Source organism: Cricetulus griseus, chromosome 3, assembly GCF_003668045.3.
Source record: "Cricetulus griseus strain 17A/GY chromosome 3, alternate assembly CriGri-PICRH-1.0, whole genome shotgun sequence".
NCBI classification, from domain to species: domain Eukaryota; kingdom Metazoa; phylum Chordata; class Mammalia; order Rodentia; family Cricetidae; genus Cricetulus; species Cricetulus griseus.
Window position 1 is genome coordinate 211,692,321 of NC_048596.1, and position 21,227 is coordinate 211,713,547.

General features: G+C 39.2%; 1 protein-coding gene across 2 annotated transcripts in view; it reads right to left on the reverse strand.

The window, feature by feature from the left end:
- LOC100757928 (myosin-IIIa) overlaps window positions 1–12,345 on the reverse strand; it is a 156,434-nt gene extending 144,089 nt beyond the window's left edge. For both annotated transcript variants that reach the window (XM_027405344.2, XM_027405345.2), the window contains exons 1-2: window positions 12,178–12,345; window positions 9,142–9,276 (exon numbers count right to left, since the gene is read on the reverse strand). In XM_027405344.2, coding sequence (XP_027261145.1) covers window positions 9,142–9,276; window positions 12,178–12,345 — 303 coding nt within the window. The remainder of the gene's footprint in view (window positions 1–9,141; window positions 9,277–12,177) is intronic.
- Window positions 12,346–21,227: the final 8,882 nt, after the last annotated feature.

Below are 21,227 nucleotides of genomic sequence, written 5' to 3' on the forward strand. Positions count from 1 at the left end.
GAATTGATCTGATCTCTGCATTTGCAGGTTTTCTCATCACTGTCATCAGATATGTGACAGCAATGACTTTCAGTAGGAGAGATTCGTGGCGGCTCAGGGCTCCTTGGGCGTGTTCATTCTGGAAAGGAAGGCATGGTGGGTGGTATGGCTTCTACACAGCACTGCAAGAAGCTAATCGTCTGGAGAAGAGGTGGGGCTGAGCTCTGATCCTGAAGTGCCCTGGTTCCCTGACCATTGTCTGGCTTAGTGTCTTGTATCTGTCGCTAAGCCCTATGCATTAAAGGCTCCACAACTTCCCTATACAGCACTACCAGGTGGAGAAAAGTGTCCAAACAGGTGAGCTTATGGGCAGATTTAACATCCAAATCCCACCTGCCTCCTGGGTGATGCCTTTCTGGGTCCTATGATGTAGGACTTGCCTCTAAGAATTAAGAAGTGATGAGAATGTTCAGCACTTTCCCATTGTCCAGTATTCTGTTCATACGTGGACGACTGCATGCTGACACAAGCACTATCATGGCCCAAGCAGAAATCTCTGCTTATTTCTCTGCAGACTGGAGAACATGGAAGAGTACTTTCTAGACTTTCCTTAGATAGGAATCACATGGGCATGGTGGCACACAAATTTAATCCCAGCATCTGGAAGGCAGAGGTAAGAGAAGGCCAGCCTGGTCTACACAGTGAGCTCCAGGACAGCCAGGACTACATAATAGAGAGACCACTCTGTCTCAAAATAAATAAATAAATAAATAAATAGATAGATAAATAGATAAATAAATAAATAAATAAATAAATAAGCTTTGAAATTCCATTCACGGGTCTTCTGCTTCATCAGTACAAGCGCTCCACACTGTTATAGCCATGGACTATGGAGGACACTATAAAGGACAAAGCTCCTGCAGCCATTGTTCTATATTCTGTCAGCAGGTTAAAATGAGTCTCCTTTGTCCCTCCTTGTCAAAGGTCTTCTCTTTTATTCTCTATTAATATGTCTATTTATATGCTTCATATCACTAACAATAATAATTAATATTTACTTGAAGCCTTTTTCCCCACCACTACGCTAATGATCTCTAATGTAATTTCATCTTGCTCCCTACTGACTACTGAGAACCTGCCATCGTGCCAGCCCAAAGTAAGAAGTTACAATTCAGGAAACAGACAAATGACTGGATGTAAATTCTGTAAAGGCACCCATGCATATACACATGTGTGCACAGGGACAGGTCAGCCTTTCCTATGGAATACAAGGGATCTGCTTAAAGTGTGATACCTTTTGATACAATTATTAATACATTAAATTCTAGATGCCAAATAAGTAGTAAAACAATTATGGAAGCAGACACAACCTAAGAGGCATTTCCTTTTTTTTTATTTTTTTTCATTTATTTTACATCCCAATAGTTTCCCCTCTCCCCTCTCCTCCTGGTCCCCTTCAACTCTCTCTTCCCCTCTCCCCTCCCCATTTCACTCCTCCTGTGTCTCCATTCAGAAAGGGGCAGGCCTCCCATGGGTGTCAACAAAGCATGGCACATCAAGTTGATGCAGGACCAAGTTCCTCCTGCATCAAGCCATTTCCTAATGTGTGCCCACATACCACAAGGTGCATCATGTGACATTTCTAGCAGTAACCAATGCTTTAAGGGTACTATTGATAATACTGATTCATTTGTAATGTATTCTGAAAACTCCAACCACTAAATCCAAATACTGAACAGTTCTCTTACTCTAAGATGCTTAAAATTTCTTGGGGAACACCATCACACATTGGGACTTCACAACTAAGAACTTATAACAAAGGGAAATAATGTATCAGATGAGAATGTTTTAATGCACTTAAAAAGAAAACCTATTAATCTATAAATTAGCATTGAAGTCCCTGAAGCAATACTATAAACTGGCTGTCCCGTGCAAACAGCAGTGATTTTGCCAAGCACCGACTTACATAGTAGGCAAGAAGGACAAGTGAGACTTATATATTTTATTCATGCATTTCTAGGATAAACAGCATAAAGGAGGACACTTAGGCTGTTTCCCCATCTTGCTCTTTAAACAAAACCTTAAATGAAACGACTCCAGGTAATTGCTGTCTATTCTGTTGCAGACACACAAAATAACAGCCTTTTCGAAGAGAGCTGGGAATGGTTTTTCAGCCCTGGGAGCATGAAAGGAATCATGCTGTCAGTCTGCTGCTCCACTGCAATTGTGAGCTGCCAAGGGGAAGAAGGAACAATGCTGAGCTATCAGAGGAGGGCCAGCTTCCACTCCTGCCCGGCTTCCTCAGACACAGACGAAAGACAGCCCCGGCTTTTCACCCACTCCGAGCTACATAATATTAGCGTGTTAATACTGCACAAATAGAAAATCCTCATTCACTCTGTACTCTCTTCATCATCCTGCATTTCCCCCATCAAGACAGACCCTACATTACTTTCTAGATGTAAGTATAAGGGAAACAAGAATAACCAATAATGGCTGACACATGGTCTATGAAGACCGCTTTAATGATCTACAATGTACATTTGAGAGGCTTTGTAACTATTTTACTGATTTTTTTTTTGTGCTTTCAAACACCACCTGTAATTGCCAGTCTTTAATCTCCTGAAAGGGATATAATTTCAAAGAGAAAAATGGCTATAATTGGAAGGCCATGAGAGAAAGCAGTGTCACTATTACAAATGAACACACCAGGGCCGATTGAGATGAAGAGCACAAGGCCTTCTGCAGCAGCACCATGGAGAGGGCAATTAGTACAGAGATGCATAGGAGAGAACGGCTCTTTTAACAGAAGGATGTCCCGCTCTGAATTGGGCTCTAATATGGCTGAAGGCACACTAGGCAAATGGCTCCTGAGTCTGCGTTTTCTTCTGTAGTTAAAATGTGGCTGCTCATTCAGCCAAGGAGGGGAAATTACAGTCCCATCTCAGGTTTTCCTTTGTGCTCAGCAGCAGCAGAGGATTAATGACAGTGACTTAAGTCGTTATGACTGTTGTTTTGCTCTCCTAGTTTGGATGGCAAACATATTCCGACACCTCATCTGACTTTCACCTCCTCAACCCCACACTATCCTTTCCCTTATACAGACCTCAACAGGAGACACTAGGGGTTAAGGAGGTTCCAAATCAAAAGCATTGCCTTTATCTTACTAAACAGGCCAGACAAAAGTAAGATTCTGTATAATGAGGCATGATGAAATGAACGCAACCATCTGTCCTTACTTTATAACTGCATCACTACAAATAATCACAGTGTGATATCAGAAATCTCCACAAGTGTCCTGTAAACAACAGACAAACCAGGAGCCACAGCCTAACCTGACTCCCCTCTCTTTTTATGAGGTAGTTTTGTCTAAGTGGAACCAGGAAGCCATGACTGCTTACACTAACTGGGGAACATTTAGACTCAAAATGAGCTGGGTAGAACAGTTAAATAGAAAAAAAAATTCCTAAAAAGAGTCTCATGCATCGTCCATGCTCAGACAGTTATGGAGTAATAAAATGGAGGAAACTAAGGGAAAGAGTGACAAAACTGAAAAAGACAATCCAAAAACAAATAACACTGAAAAAAATAGACTGCCCTAAGCAAGACATGGAGAATTCCCATCCCAACAATTGCAGTTCTGGATTGACACTGGAAAGAGCTATACGTGAGAAGCCACTGCAGGCACTTGTGTAAGCTGGCATGGCCTTCCCCACCTGGCAGGCCTATGGATCCTGAAGGCTGTCACTCAAGTTCAGATTCAACCCCTCTAGAACACACCTTCTTTATTGGGACTCACATTAAAAGCCGAATGTTGTTAGCATGATTGTTTGGATAATATCACCCCCTCTTTGGACAGTCTTTGTATATATTCATGCAAAATAATTTATTTGGGCTTTATTATGATAAGAGGTATAATTAGCAGTCATTTGGTAGCACTAAGTATTGATGCCATGGCCAATTTTCTAAAAAGTGTCTCTAAGCAGCACCTGCGCCATTCACATTTATAAATCAGGTAATTGTACTTCTAGCCACTTCTGTATATAGGTAATTAGTGTAATTTACATATTCAAGTTATAATAATTACATCCAGTTTACTAACTTCTCACTTTCTTTCTGCCCACCCCAACTTTGTTAGTTCAGCTAGATTAGATTTCTTGAAATTTGAATTACTTGATTTTCTCATTACTGTAATAAAACACCCAGCAAAAAGCAGTGTCAGGGAGGAGGGACTTACTGGGCTCACAAGTTAAGGGCACATCATGACTGGGAAGTCCTGGCTCAGGAGCTAAGGCAAGTGGTCACACTGCATCTTCAGCAGGAAGCAAAGAGTGACGGATACTGGTGTTTTCTGGATTCCCTTTTAATTCATTCTGGGACCCCAGGCCATGGATGGTGCCAGCCACATTGGGGCCAGGACACTCCTCTGTTATACTGTTATTTGTTATCTGGAAACACCCTCTCAGACACCTAGAGCAATGTTTTCAGGGGACCCCAAATCCAGTCAAGTTGACGATAAAGTATAATCATCGTGCTATTTTATCAAATGACATTATTATTTTCTCTCAAGACATTAGGGAAGTGTTTGATATTTCATTCTTATAGTAAAGCACAGAAACAAAGTTCAAAGATCCCTATAAGTCACTGTTGATTCATTATGTCAGAGTGGCACTCCATTTTGACTCTTTAATCTATTAAAATCATTTTAGTAAAACATTTTGCCTCCTCTCAAACATCATCATCATCATCATCAACAAAAACTACCACCACCAATAAATACCAAGTACAAAAACCCCATGGGACCTCCTGAAACTGAGAAGCTTCTGCAAGGCAAAGGACATGGTCAGTAAGACAAAACAACAGCCCACAGAATGGGAAAAGATCTTCACCAACCCCACATCTGACAGATGGCTGATTTCCAAAATATACAATGAACTCAAGAAGCTAGCCACCAAAACACCAAACAACGAAATTAAAAAGTGGGGTGCAGAACTAAATAGAGAATTCTCAACAGAGGAATCTGAAATGGCTGAAAGACACTTAAGAAAGTGCTCAAAATCCTTGGCCATCAGAGAAATGCAACATAAAATAACTCTTATATACCACCTCACACCTATCAAATGGTTAAAATCAAAAACACCAATGACAATCTATGCTGGAGAGGATGTGGAGAAAAAGGAACACTCCTCCATTGCTGGTGGGAGTGCAAACTTGTAAGACCACTTTGGAAATCAGTATGGTGGTTGCTCAGAAAAATGGGAATCAGTCTACCTCAAGATCCAGCAATTCCTCTCTTGGGTATATACCCAAATAATGCACTTACATACAACAAGGACATATGTTCAACCATGTTCATAGCAGCATTGTTTGTAATAGCCAGAACCTGGAAGCAACCTAGATGCCCCTCAACTGAAGAATGGATAGAGAAAATGTGGTACATTTATACAATGGAGTACTACTCAGCAGAAAAAAGCAATGGAATCTTGAAATTTGCAGGCAAATGGATGGAACTAGAAGAAACCATCCTGAGTGAGGTAACTCAGTCACAAAAAGACAAACATGGTATGTACTCACTCATATATGAATTTTAGACGTAGAGCAAATGAGTACCAGCCTACAATCCTCTTCACCAAAGGAACTAGGAAACATGAAGGCCTCTAAGGGAAAAATGCATGGACCCCAGGAATTGGAAGGAACAGGAACTCCTGAGCTAATTGGGAGCATGAGGGTAGGGGAGAGGGAGCTGCCAGAATGAGAGGAGAAGAGGAGAGGAGAGGAGGAAATATAGGAGCAGAAATATTGAGTTGGAGTAAGAATAGAGGAGAGCAGGACAAGAGATACCATATTAGAGGGAGCCATTGTAGGTCCGAGGTGAGATCTGGCACTAGGGAGATTTCCAGAGACCTACAAGGATGACATGAACTGACAATCTAGGCAATGGTGGAGAGGATAACCTAAATGCCCTTCCCCTATAATGAGACTGATGACTACTTTTTATGCCATCCAAGAGCCATCATCCAGTGGCTGATGGAAGCAGAGGCAGACATCCACAGATATACACTGAACTGAACTCTGGAACTTAGTTGCAGAGAGGGAGGAATGAAGATCAAAGAGGTTGGTACCAGGCTGGTGAAACCCACAGAATCAGCTGGCCTGTACAAGGGGGAGCACATGGACCACAGACTGCTGTCTGGGAGGCCAGTACAGGACTGATCCAGACCCCTGAACATGGATGTCAATTAGGAGGCTTCCACACTCTAGGGGGCCCCTGGTAGTGGATTAGTATTTTTCCCTGGTGTAAGAAGGGACTTTGAGAGCCCATCCCACGTGAAGGGATGCACTCTTGGCCTGGACACATGGGGGAGGGCCTAGGCCCGGCCCAGGGTGATGTGGTGGACTTTGGAGAGCCCCATTGAGGGCCCTACCCTGCCTGGGGAGTGGAGGATGGATGGGGTAGGGGATAGATCAGGGAAAGGGGGAGAGGGGTAGGGGGAGGGGAGGGGAGGGAGAAGGAGAAGGAATTGACATGTCAAACAAGCTTGCTCCTAATTTGAACTAATAAAAATTACAAAAAAAGAACAAAAACCCCAAACACACATAACTATCACCAGGAGTCTTCAATTCAATTAAAATAAACCCCAATTTCAAGGGTTTATACTAAAAATCCACTGTAATTAGAATAGAAGATTGGCAGGCTAAAAGGCAAGAATTGATCTTATTTAATATTTTTTGAGTTCTGGGAAAAAATGTCATAGCTTGCTTGCTTCCTTGCCCATAGAGTTCCATGTCAGTCAGAGAGCCCAGATCTCCATTCCACTGCTGATTTGTTTGCAAAGATCAGCACACACTACTGAAAATATGTGATGTGTGTGCACAATTTCATTCAAGACTTAAGGGTTCATACAGCACAACAGCTCAGATATATAAATGCAAAACTGAAGTAAAGACACTAAGGTTCTTCACTTATGTAGGGCAGGAAGATTTAGGTTCATAATTTGCTTTCTATTGCTTGGATAATTAAATTTAGATGAATAAAAGTTGAGCTTTGTGTAGTATGTAATTTAAAGTAAGATATAAAGCTATCTCATACTAGAAAAATATAAAATGTTTTTTTATAAATTGTCTAATACTAAGGAGCAATGATTTCAATTTTATAAATGTCATATAACAAAACACACAGCTACAGAATCTGAACAGCTTCTTTAAAATATTATTTTATAGTTTTGAAGGTTCTATAATATAATTAAAGGTTGCAGGTGAAAGACAGGTTAATTTCCTCTTACTCACGAATATCTATTTAAGTGCTAATAAAGGAATAAAAACAAAGTCTAAGATGCAAAGAAAACATAAAATGGGAGAGCAATGGGCCGGAGATCCCAACTCTTCCAATATGAAATCATATCTGCACATTGGGACTGATGTAGCAAAGCAGAGAAAGCCATGTTAAACTGAAGGGCTCTCTGAGGTTCCTTGGTGCTCCCAGAATAGATTAACCCACACAGTGCCAGAGAAGGTAAGTGGATATGCAGAGGGCAAGAGTCAGAAAACAAGGGATCACCTGGCAGTGTCCAATCATAAGACTGGACACCCTCACATCCAACACACAGAGTATCAGCACCTGGGAGCCTGCCTGGTGTGCCTCATACTCTCTGGTAAGAGACTGGGTATCCATTTCCCTTAGAAACAACCAGAAGGAATCAAGGACATCAGTAGAGTAATTAACTTGGACAGAGGCGGCCAAGGATCAGAATATAAGCTCCACCCAGGGAAAGCAGTAGAGAAACATTAGAGACCAGATGCAGGTAGATCTCCAGACTCGGGCAGGAGCACACAGGTCTCAAGGTTAAATGGAGTCTTTCCAATGAGGCTAGAGAGGCTTAGTCAGTTTTCTAGGAACAGTATCACAAAATATCAAGAGCACAGAACTGAATAGGACAGGGTGGTCCCAGTATGCTGGATCAACATGTTGACATTATATTACCAGGCCTTTGGACTGCCTGCTTTTGCTGTTGTTTCTTGTTGTTCACATGTCTGTTTTTCATTTCAGTTTTGTTTTGAAGATAGAGTCTATGTTGCACTATTTTTCTTCTCAGTAAAGCAAACATATTCCCAAGAAATAATCAAATGCTAATATAGTAACCAACACAGAAAATATTATGCCATTACTTAGTCAAACAAAGGCTGTGGTCAGAGGACAACTTTTGGGAGTTGGTTCTCTCCTTCCACCATGTGGGTTCCAATTATCAAATTCAGGCTATTAGACTTGGTGGAAGCACCTTCACCTTCTGAGTCATTCTGCTGCCCAAAAAGTGACTTTTAAAATTTCTTGGAATTTTTGTTTGAACTAATGATTACTTGAATCATGAAAAAAATGAGTTCTAGTACTGTCACCTTAGGGAGGGGCAGGCTCTCAGTAGCCTGTCTTGGAACAGACTGCACATTACAAGAAAGCACACTCTAGGGATTCCAAAGTGCAGAGTTCACTGCTGCCCACAGCAATTTACTCAGAAAACCATTTAGGGCAAGGTTTTCTCTTCATGATTGTCGATAGTTCTGTAGTTAAGCTATTAGCTTCAATAAAGATCCAAGAAGACCACAGATATTTCTAAGGAGGCTTTACTTAATTTGTTCTTACACCCTAACCCTGGCACAGAACTTCAGTCATGTCGTAACTGAATTAAATATTTATTTATTTATTTATTTATTTATTTATTTATTGAGATAGGGTTTCTCTGTGTAGCTTTAGTTGTCCTGGAACTCAGGCTGGCCTTGAACTCAGAGATCTACCTGCCTCTGCCTCCCAAGTACTTGGATTAAAGATATGCACCACTATCCCCTGCCCAAATATTTTTTAAATGCATATTATGCATTATGCATCATAATGAGATTCCCTTGTAATTCATTTTTTTCTGTAGGACAAAATAATCTTTGTTTCACTCGTCTTTTATCATGGACTTGTTTTCTTTTAATCTTTGGTGGTCTTCCTAGACTTTTAGTATCCTGATGCGTCTAAGAGGCCAATGCCTAAACTGTACAACATTATACTGAGGACAACAGAGGTAAGGAACACTGGTTTTGTGTGCTGCGGATGTGACATCAACACAAAGCCATTCCAAGACCACAATACAAATCCCCATCACTCAAGTAAAGCTGTGTACTCACCTCAAGGACCAGCCATAACTTATCTCCATTTATTTTGTCCTTCTTAAAGTAAATCCCATAGAATCTGACCACATTCGGGTGGTCAGAAAGTGTTCTTAAGATGTTATACTCCGCTTCAATCTCTTCATCAATATCCTAGGTTAAAACAGGTCATACAAAGGAACTATGAGAAAACACAATGATGCTAATCAAATTATATTAGGATACTAAATAGAGAATTTTAACTCCATTAAAGCAAGGTCACAGTCCTTGGTACTGTGCTTTGTAACATGTATTGGAAAGTCTCCTTACAGTTTACCATTTTTTTCTACTAATTCAATGCATCTCAATCCGTATTAGTTTAACTGAATTATAAAAGGGAGAAATAAAAGGCTATTGCTGCATGCAACTGGAGAACTACTCCAGATGATTTCACTTGTACTTGCCTTAGCTAGGGTTTCTATTGCTGCTGTAACAAAACACCATGACCAAAAGGCAAGTTGGGGAGGAAAGGGTTTATTTGACTTAAACTTCAGCATTGCAGTTCATCACTGAAAGAAATCAAGACAGACACTCAAACAGGGCAGGATCCTGGAGGCAGGAGCTGATATAGAGGCCCATGGAGGGGTGCTGCTTACCTGCTTGCTTCTCATGGCTAGCACAGTCTACTTTATTATTGAATCCAGGACCAGCAGCCCAGGGATGGCACCACCCACTGTGGGATTGGCATTTGCCCATTGATAACTAAACGAGAAAATGCCTTATAGCTGGATCTTATAGAGGCATTTCCTGAACTGAGGCTCCTCCCTGATGACTCTAGCTTGTGTCAAGTTGACACAAAACCAGCCAGTATAATTCATTATTAGTGATTTGATTGCAATGACCAAGACATCGATTTAAAATAAATAAAAAGACTGAAAAGTTAGTTCCTTTGGTCCAGAACACACAGTATATTTAGAGGTTATCAAAAACCCATTATACAGGCAATAAACTCCTATTTAGAACATTGGATTGGAACTAAATTATATGATACAATATAAGCCTAAGTTAACTAAGAGCTTATCCATCAGAAGGAGAATGAGTTAATAAAATGCTGGAGAACTATTGGGGCATGTTTCTAGAACACCATGTCTATGTGGAGCAACTTGTAGAACATAAGAGAAAATCTTAACGGTACTGCTTTAACAGTCACATGTAATACCCTCATTGTTTCCCTACAGAATCTCAGAGTCAGCACAGCACAAAGAAAACACAAGCACAAATAAATTATCAAACTAGAACCACTACAAAGATGAATAAAGAACTAGGTAGTTTTGTAGCACCCTATGCTAGCAGGCAAGCCATGTCAAAGACTCAGGTTTGAAGTGGCCTCCTTGTTTTATCATTTCCATCACCTCAGGCTTCCACCATGAGTTCAAGATTCCCTTAACACTCTACTGAGAAGTGACTCTCAGTAGAATTTGGGGGATTATATGATTCTGAGCTCATTCTGCTTACATGTGTGTTATGGGAGACTTAGTTATTTCTAGGAGGCTCATACATTCCCACACTGACAATACTTGTTCTAAACACAGCAAGCCTGGGGGTGGGTACAGTTCAGTGTGGGGAATCACTACTAGTGACTCAAGAGAGAACACCAGGACTCTAGAGGAAACTCATTCTTCAATGAGGAATTTCACCCGCTAAATCAACACCATTTCTGCTATAGAAACACTTAGGCAAATCAGAAAACTACTTTTTCTGAGAGAAATTTAATATTTTTCTCTATGAAAACTTTTATTAACACATGCCACCTTTTAAATTTATTTAATTTTTTTGAATTTCATACTTAAGTACTGTACGTATATAATTTTTACACCTGCCTCCATCCTCCAACTCTACCCGCTCCCTCCCAAATTCTTGAGTTCTTCTCTACTTAGGAGTTCTCTCTCTCTCTCTCTCTCTCTCTCTCTCTCTCTCTCTCATGCATGCACACACACACACACACACACACACACACACACACACACACACACACACACACACACCTGCCTAGACCATATAGTATTGTCCCTATCTATTTAGGGCTGACCACTTGGAACTGGACAACTTATCAAGGGCTCATCCCTAGAGAAGACTGATTTTCCCTCTCTCAGAAGTCAATAATTGCCTCTAGCTCTTCATTCAGGGGTATAGCCTTCTGAGTTGTTCACCCCCCATCCTCCAAGCACTGGCTTATTAACTGCCACCATTGTGCAGTTTAACATTTTTTAAAATCCTCTCTATTTTGTCTTAAGAGAAATACTACCCGAAGCCCAAGTGAGTGCAGAAAAAAATGGAGATCAGATAATTATAGCCAAATTTTCAGGAGAACTTTTAGACTCAAAAGTTTGTGTTTCTGTGACTTTTTAAAAGAATACAATGCTATTAAATCAACTGATTCATTGTTGAGAAATGCACTCGTGTGTTTATGCATTTGTTTAAGAACTTGTGGCACCATATTGCATGTGCAAAGCACATAAGTTGGAGGAGCAAATAATTAGACCTCTGCTTATTGTTTAGATTGCTTCTAATTTCTGAATGACACTGTGATGAGTGAAATGGTGTAAGATACTTTCAGAGTTTTTACTGTGTTTAATACAAAGGAAAATAAAGTAGAGCCTTAAAAATAAAAGCTAGGGCCTGGGGTGATACCTCAGTTTGTAAGGTGCTTATCTTATATGCAGGAAAAGCCAATGTTACCACCTCCCAGACCCAGGTAAAAACATTGAATGTGGTGGAACGTGCTTGTAATCCCATGCTAGGGTGGGTGGATGGGTAGGCAGAGCCAGGCAGATCCCTGGCCAGCTAGGCTAACCTAAGTAGTGAGTTCCAGGCCAGTGAGAAACCTTGCCTCAAAAAAAAAAAAAAAGTGAATGAAGGCTGAGGAATGACAACCAAGGTTGACTTCTGGCCTTCATATGCACATATACTACACACATGCATGCAAATTCACACACGTGAACATGCATACTAACATACATACACACAAGCAAATAAACACAATCTTTAAAAAAAAAAAATCTCAAAGTGACTCACGTGGATTGGATCCAGAATTTTAACAGCTGCTTTCTGGCCATTTTTCTTATTCAGGACTTTAAAAACCTTCCCGTATGTTCCTTTGCCGATGGTTTCAGTGATTTCCCATGTATCAGAAGGATCAGGAAAGTTATCAAAGATGATTGTTTTCCCAATTAACGGAAGCATCTCCAATTTTTAAGTCACTGGAGAGAAATGGTACAGTTCCACCTACATTTGATCAGAGGTATTAAGTGGCATGAATAAGCTGCTGGGAAATTATTTAACACTTTCACCAATAAAATAGAAAGTATGCAACAGTAATCAAATATAATTCAGAGTGAGGGGAAATTTAATTTCTACCTTATGAGCAGGCTAATGAGTTTAATAATGTTCTGTATGAAAGACTTAATTTCTATGTTTAATATTGTCATATTGATTCATTAATATCTTTCCGATAAAAAAATGACCATTTCTTATTGCTTTGATGTAATTTCAACAGACTTCTTCATCCTTGGGGATTATAACAAAACAGCTTTAGAATAAACTCAGGTGATAAAAATTCTTTGCTTTATAACTGATCATATTTTATGTTGAATCTCCATATAAAAGTCAGTAAGGGTCCTCTTATTGCCTTGATAGTGATGTTTTCTTACCATAACCTAAGAGGCCCTTTAAGAACCAGCCCATCACCTCCTAGGCTGCATCTCTCATCTGTGGTTTTTGAGGGTGGAGACCTTGTCTATCTTACTCAATTCTAAATCAAATCATGCCCATCACTCTGTGCCTATCACACAGTAGATTTTACAACATAAGGCTCTTGAATGAATGAATAAGTAATAGGTCTTAAGAAAACCTAGTTTTTGAAAGTGTGTGTGAGAGAAATAAGGATTATAGAGAACCAAAGAGAATATGGAAATCCAAATCAAAGTAAGCATCATATCCTGATTAACCACACTAAGGGGCACATCATCTCCTAAATGGCTGATAAAAATTACATCACTACACAAAAGATGTTTCTGAATGGATCTTGGAATACTCAATCTTTATGAAATTTGTGCCTTTGATCCAAGATGCAAAGAGGTAAATCAGTGATAATCATCCTCTTTAATGATTTTATAATTAGTGACAAAATAACTGCTTCTTACATCTCTCTCTTGAGTCATGCAAATAAGCATTTATGTCATGCATATAATGTAATGCTAGACAAAGAGACCAATTACATCTTGTTAAAAGTCTGAAACATGAGTTTCCTACCAGGAGAATTAGCTATTAAATGGAATACTTACTTCCACATGGTAGTATTATTGAACACAGCTATCATTTCTGAGATAGTAACTATTAAGAATTAAATGTTGAGTTTTCAGTATACAGGCACAACATTGAAAACACACAAATCTGAACACAAATATGTGCACCAGACCTCAATGAGTTTTGAGTTATAAAGCTAAGAAACACATGGCTAGGTTAAAGGATGTGACTATACGGTATTGTGACTGACATTTATGATGTGTTAGAGCGACCCAGGCAAATAAGCAATTATTTCTGAAGTGATAAGGAAAAGATACAGGGAATAAACAGAGTTTGAGTTGGACACAAAGAATAAACAGACTTTTGTATAAAGCATGACCTATGATTTCAGAGTATACTTAGTCAAATCCCACTTAAAACAAACATGGCCTTCCTCAAGAAGATAAAATGAAGCCTATGGAAAATATTTATTCAAAATTACACACAAGGAATTTCAATAGTGAGACTAGAGAAAGCTATTAGAGAAGGGAACAGTGGGATACTCTTGAAGGAGGAAGTGAGAAAATTGTATGGGCTTCTTTTGGAGATTGGGAAGGAGACAATATGGAAAGAGGGGAAGAAAGAGGAATAAAAAACACTAAGGATATTTGAAAAAGCCACAGGAATCATATTACATTTATCTAAAATTAATTATAATGAGTGTTGCGTGCCTGTGTGTGTGTGTGTGTGTGTGTGTGTGTGTGTGTGTGTGTGTGTGTGTAAGGGGGGTAGAAAGATTATAAGAGCCAAAGGACCAGGAAGTCCTGCTGCAAGATTGTGTTTTCTAGCTAGACAGAGAAGCTACACCCATGAAATCTCAACAATATGACTCAACAAGATTTGAACAATGACACCACCATCTGACAGGCCAACGTGGATGGGGAAAGTCCCCTAACCCTAGGGCCTAACCCTAGATGAACAGCTACTCTTCTCCAGGGATGAGCCTTTAATTTATTCAATACCAAGTGGTCAGTCCTAAAAATATTTACATATGAGCCACACTAAACAGACTTGGCAGATTCTATTTATATATTTATTCATATATGTTACAGTGAAAATAGGTCATAAATTTGAGAGGGGGAGGGAGGATATTGTGGGAGGAAGAGGGAGAAATGAGATATAGTACACATATATGAAATTTATAAAAAATGTAATTTAGTAAACAATCACTTCTGGTTCTTAACACCATTAAATTGCATATTCCTTAAGAATAAAAGAAATTGTCACATTTAGTAAATTACTGATTGCTTGATGGCTACAGTAAACTGCATTCTACATGACAACAAATGTTCATACACTTCCTTTATGTATTTAGCATTCATGGGATAAAAATAATTTCTAGAACATAAACTTAGAGACCTATAGTTAAGCACCTTATATAAACAAGTGAGCCACAGAAGTATTCCCATGACACATACTGAATGTATTTTAATATGTGCTTTTACCATACTTCTAAAATGACACTTTCAAGGTGACATTTTTAAAATGAAAGTTCATCTTTTTTAACCTGATTTATTCTATATTGAACTTTTGGATATTTTGCCAAGATAGAAGATCCAAATTCAATAAAAAAGTACTAACTATAGGAGGACATTAATACTCACCTTAACAACTATTCTCTCTTCTTTTTATAGCCCTTCACTTGGCTATTCCCTGATAAAATAACTGAACTTCCTTCATGTTCATCTACCCTGCAGATGGCTCATTCTCATTCAGATCACACATCAGTCACTGCCTTCCCAAAAGCAGATACTGCCATGGTCACCTTATCTAAAATCTCAGCCAGCCCTCCTCTTCTATGCCATTCTTCCTCCTGATCCCTATCTACCCTATATGATCCAACAACTCTATATCTTAAACACATGAAAGAACTAAAAAGCATGGCTCAAAAAGACACCTACACATGTATTTTGCAGCAATATTATTCCTAGTAGCCAAAGGTGGAGTCAGCTACTGGCTCATTAATGTGTGAATGTAAACAGAATGTGATAAGTCCCTACAATGAAATACTCTGTAGTTTATAAACAGAAAGAAATTCTGACACATTACAACATGAATGAGAATCCACGATAATCTATGTAAAATAAGTCAGTCACAAAAGGACACATCATATAATCCCACTTATATGGAGTGTTTACAACAGACAGAACATGCCCACAGAATGATCTTTCAAGATCAGAGACAGAATAAAGACATTTTTTTCAGCAAAAATTAAAGTGAGTTTAACAACAATTCCCTCTAAGGAAGAACACTTCTGAAGGCTCTACTTGAAACATGATCAGAATCCCACCAGGAAGGTCTAAGTTACCAAAACCAGCAAAGAAATTGTTAAGTGTGTGGTATTACTAACTCTGCCCACAAGAACCAATGCTGGTCACCCTGGACAATACTTAACAGTGATAATCAAAAGCAAGGGGTGATAGGATTGAAAATGTTCTTGGTTCCTTCATCATTTCATTCAGGAACCAGTTAGAATTAACACCTTCAGACTTTAAAATTCACTTGTATATAAGACACCTATTTTAGGCACTAGAACCTCGAAATATACCATATACAGCTTTCCAAAATATAAGAAAGATAATTTATCTTAAAAACTCATCCAAGGGGCAGGGAATGTAGTTTAGTTTGCAGAGCACTTGCCTAGCATGCATAGAGCCATGTGTTCACTCTACAACGCTGCATAGCAGGGCACCGTGGTGCATGCCTGTAAACTCAGAGCTCAGTAGTTGGCAGCAGATAGGTTGTAAGTTCAAGAACTTCCTCAGTCAAAAGAGTTTTTAACTTAAAAAACTCAGGGAGAGAGAATAAAAAGCAATACTAAAAAGAAAACAAACACAAGCCATAAAATAACCCGCTGGGAATAATTGTAAATATTGCAATAATTACAATAATTGTTCATGAACCAAACTCATCTGTGAAAAGACAGAAGTTTGCAGTTAGAAGACATATGCAAGAGATCCAGCTACAAACCACAGAGTGAAATAGTGAAGAGCAATTGTGCCACATAAACACTAAATAAAACAAAGTGGCATAGCTTTCTAGATATCAGATAAAATCTATTTTAAGGAAAAACACACAGTGAAGGTAAAGAGTCTCTACCCATTTGAAGACTTGAATCACCAAGAAAATTTTAGAAGGCTTTAGCAGAATTCTAAAATAATAGAACCAGAAAGAAATAAAGGGAAATGGGGGAAATCATAGATCTACTAGGTTATTTTAATTTTCTTTGATGCTTTGGTACTAAAAAGACAAAAAAATTAAGAATAATATTTAAACTACAAAATTAGTGAGAAAATTCAATGGGTATATTGGAATTATATAGGGAAAATACCCTAAAAAGATCAATATATTTTATGAGCACTTTTAATTGCAATGGAATTAGATCAGAAATCAGCAACCAAAGCATTAAAATAGAAAAAAAAAAAACCTAAACAATTGGACTCTATGAGGTCATTACTAAGCAATTCAAGAACCAAAGAAAAAATAAAAGGAATATAGTCAGACAGATTTAAACCTGGGGAATGACAAAAATACTACTTACCAGAGTATATTAAACACAGCTATTTTAACAGTATGCAGAGGGAAATATAGAGCCAAAGATTTTAGATTTAACTAACACCACACAGCTGCAAAGTAAAATCAAAGAGAATAAAGTAGGGAAAAAATGAAAAAAATCAAAGAAAGATTAAGAATAGAAGATTGACCAAAACAAGTTATTCAAAGATAATTTTTTAAATTGGAAAGATCTCTGTTAAGACTAATCATTAAAAAAAAAACCAGAAATATCTGGTAAATAAACAATTCTAAGGATAAGCACAAGACATAAGAGAGATTAACAAAGAAAAGTTCACACATTGTTGACACTACTTAAAATAGTAAGTGGGCAGTTTCCTAGAAAAACCACACAAACAAATGATCAGAAAAAGAAAAGCTATTCTCTTGAGATATTTGTGTGAATGGGGCCTTGATACCTCAATGCAAGCACTGAACTGTTACTTTATACAACCAAAGGAGAAAATTTCAATCAATTCAAAAGAGTGCCCTCCCCCAAGTATCTTCATTCTTCATTCTTGTTTGTGAGACATAGCCTTGCTACAAAGCTCAGACTAGTTTTTGCCCCTAGATTCTCCTGGTTCAACCTTTCAAACTCAGTGTCGCTGAGTGATGACACATCATCATACAGGGCTTCTCATAATACCTTCTATCTAATGATCAACCCTTTATCAGTGGAAGGGCCTAGAAACAAAATGTAGGGATAATCACTTTGTAAATCAATAAAAATGCATTTTCTTCCTAATATAATACAAACATCAATTAACTTTCCAAAACACTTGCAAAGCATACTCAGTGAAAACACAAATTTCTCCACAACATAGAACATACTAAGAACACAGATGGCTTACTCAAAACTGAACACACTTTACTTTGAATAGCACAATTGATCCTCACATGTGTACACACTGCCTTTCCTTTCCTGTGAGTTAGACATGAGAATAGAAAAGGGACTAGGAAAGAAGAGAAGGCCTAAAGGGTGGAGAAGAGAAAAGGAAGGATAGTGGAATATATATAACAGGAAAGCAAAAGTAGGGGTTTTTTCAAAGAGGAAAGAAAAGTACTGGCAAGAAGAGGTAGGGGGCAAAGAGGGACAAACAAGAACAAAGTAAAATTATATATATGTATGAAAAGATCATAATACAACCCATCACTTTGTATTCTAAATAAAATAACAAACAAAAGCATGCAAACAATAAATAAATACTGAAAACAAAGAAAGAATATAGGATATCAGTTCTTAGACGATGTATCTGTCTTTTAAAACTGACATTTGTAACCTCCCCTACCCACAAAAAGTCATCTAGCAACTGTTCTTTAAGGTTTAGTATAAAACTGAGTGAGTGACTGCAGATAATAATGTTTGTTTCAATGTCTGAACAATGATCAGAATTGAGCTTTATTAGGAATGCTTTGCACCTGGTAATTCGAGATTGCTGTCTGGCTTCCTGTAAAATGGAAACTGTTACAGCTTGGACTATACCACTGTTTAAGCCTATGAGGGCTATTTCCAGAGCCAGAATTCATAAGCCCAAATGTCTTTGGGGAATGTGTGGGGTACAATACATCAGGGAAGCAGGTCTGGATGACATAAGTGGGTGGTGGCACTGTGCCTAAAGAGAGAGAGTTTACCATATCCAAATTAAGCAAGTCTATCCTGGTTTTTCAAGAAACGTGGGACCTCTGAAAGTGTATGCAAAGGTAGCTAATTTTAAAATACTGTCAAATTATTTTAAAGACCTTAACTTACCAAAATAAGCACACTCCAAAGTCCATGTTCAACTCTTAAACTACCAATTATGAGCTTTGCCTTCTTTGTCAAGTAACAGCCAGTAAACACAAGCCTTTCCAGTGTCTAACCATTCCCAGATAAAGGAAAACTCGGAGACCATAACCCACACGGGTTTGTTTTCTCTGGCTCAGGTACCTAGTGTGTTTATACTTTACGTCCACCATTCTACCGTTTTGTGATCATGAGAAACTTCTTAGAAAGGCATGTCACAGCCTCCAATTTCAGGAAAGAGTGGGGATTGAAGAGTTTCTGAAATTATGATGTGTAAGCAGTAGAGTGTCAAGAAGCAGTGACATGACAGTCCACAGTAGAAATTAGGTGTTCAGTGACAGAGACCTCCAGTTCAAAACAGCAATGTTCACAGCCCATGCCCCACCTGAAAAATTGTCTCCTACCAATTAGTTGAAACCCATTAGGCTTCTGCTAATAATTAGATCTAATTTACCAGGGAAAATAATTGTGTGCTAGCTATCACCTTTCAAATCATCAATTCATAAAGAAAATTAATGATGGAGTTGATGCTTATTTGTAAAAAGTTAAAAACTATATTGCAGAAATAACTAAAATACTTTATACCAAAGCCTACTACATAATTTACACAAAAGAACTATATTTGAAGTATATTTCAGCTTTCAAATGTTTGTTCATTGTGACTGTTAGCATCACCTAATGGACCTTGAAATATTTTCTATTTGACAGATACAAGTTACTCTTTAAAGAATATAGGCACAAAAATATATTAGGCTGCCAAAATACATTTGAAAAAGGAAGCATGGTCAATGCTATGTCATTATGTGATGTACACACACACACACACACACACACACACACACACACACACACACACACACACAACACACACACAAAGCTTGTCTTCCAGGTCATAAAATCAAACGTGCTCTTTTCCTTTTTCCCCAGCCATAGTAATAAAAAGGGGACAAGACCGATGAGAGTAATCTCTCTCATGCTAGACATCACATTAGTGCTCACATCATCTTTGAAAGCTTACACATCTCTTAATTTTTCCATTCTAAAACAATTATCTTTTATAATGTAATGAAAGTCAAAATAGCACAGATAACGTGCACCCTTTTTCATATATCAAAACTTGGCTATTAGGCCTTGGCAAATCCAAAAACCTTGGTAACTTTGATACCTACCTTTAGTAAAGCTAGAAAGCAATGCATAATATTCAAATACCAAAGCGTAGAATATGCGTCCCAACAACAGCAGCTTTGGCGCTGGGCCAGTAACACAATAAAAAAAAAATTATAGCATTATAGGGATAAGCATTGAAGATCTGGAAAAAGACATCAGATATTGCACCTAAGAACGATTTAGGCAGAAATGTTAGCACTCTCACACAGCCAAGTGGGAGTTGTGCTTCTGTACAACTCTAAAGCTGCTGGACTGATGCAAATACAAAATTTGAGCAAATGTATAAGAACAAATGGAAGATCAGTTATTTCACCAAGAAACTCATGAAGGTTCTTAGGCTTTTCAAAAACATGCATACGTATATGTGTATATATAGTATGCGTATGTGAGTATGTATTGTGTTTGTGTGTGTGTGTGTGGAATACACATGTAACTTTAGAGTCATTGCAAGTTATATCAAGGCGCAGGGCCAATTCCAATACTACTTTTATCTCCCTAATGGGAATTTTAGCAAGGTGCAAACACAAAAGTCCTGAATTGGGCAGCAGATGAAAGCTGAAATGCCCTTTTGTTGGGGGAAGCACTGCACTCTCATCCCCTTGCTCTCCTTTACAGGTTCTGAGCTGGTCTACAGAGCCCACCACACCACCAGTCACTAAGCTCCCTCTCCCCCCTGGAAGCCTGACGCCACAGGTCTGCGTGTCCCGCCCGGGTCAGCTCTCCCGCACTCACTCTGCCCCGCAAGCCAGGCGTCCCGAGATCTGTGCGCTCCTGGGCACACAGTATGGCCACTCCACTCCCTCCGCTCGCCCAAGCATACGGTTCGGCATGGCCCTCAGCGCGCCACCCACGACCGCGCACCCGACGGTGGGGCGGGGCGGGGCGCCAAGGCACCTCCCAGGGATGGCACAGATCGCCAGAGCTGCTGCCCAGAGCCCCGGCCTGACGCTCTGGACTTAGATCCTCAACCAAGGCCAGGTGCTTTTTCGACCTGGCCAAGCCTCACCACGGGGCTGCACCAGAGCTTGGGACAGCCCCCTCCTGCTGTGGCTCACCTAGTCCCCCGCCCCCCTGCAAGAAGCACCAAAGTATGGGCTCTAAGGGTGGAACATCCTGTCGGGGCAGGCTCTCACCTGAAAGAAGCTTGTTCCATGCTCCAACCCAGGAAAAGTTCTCCTTGGCCCATTGAGGAAGTTGGGGCTGGAAGGTTAAGGTTGAAACTGTGCAGTGCAGGGGGAGCCTATTAATATCCAGACCTCCCCTTCACCTGCCTTCTAGC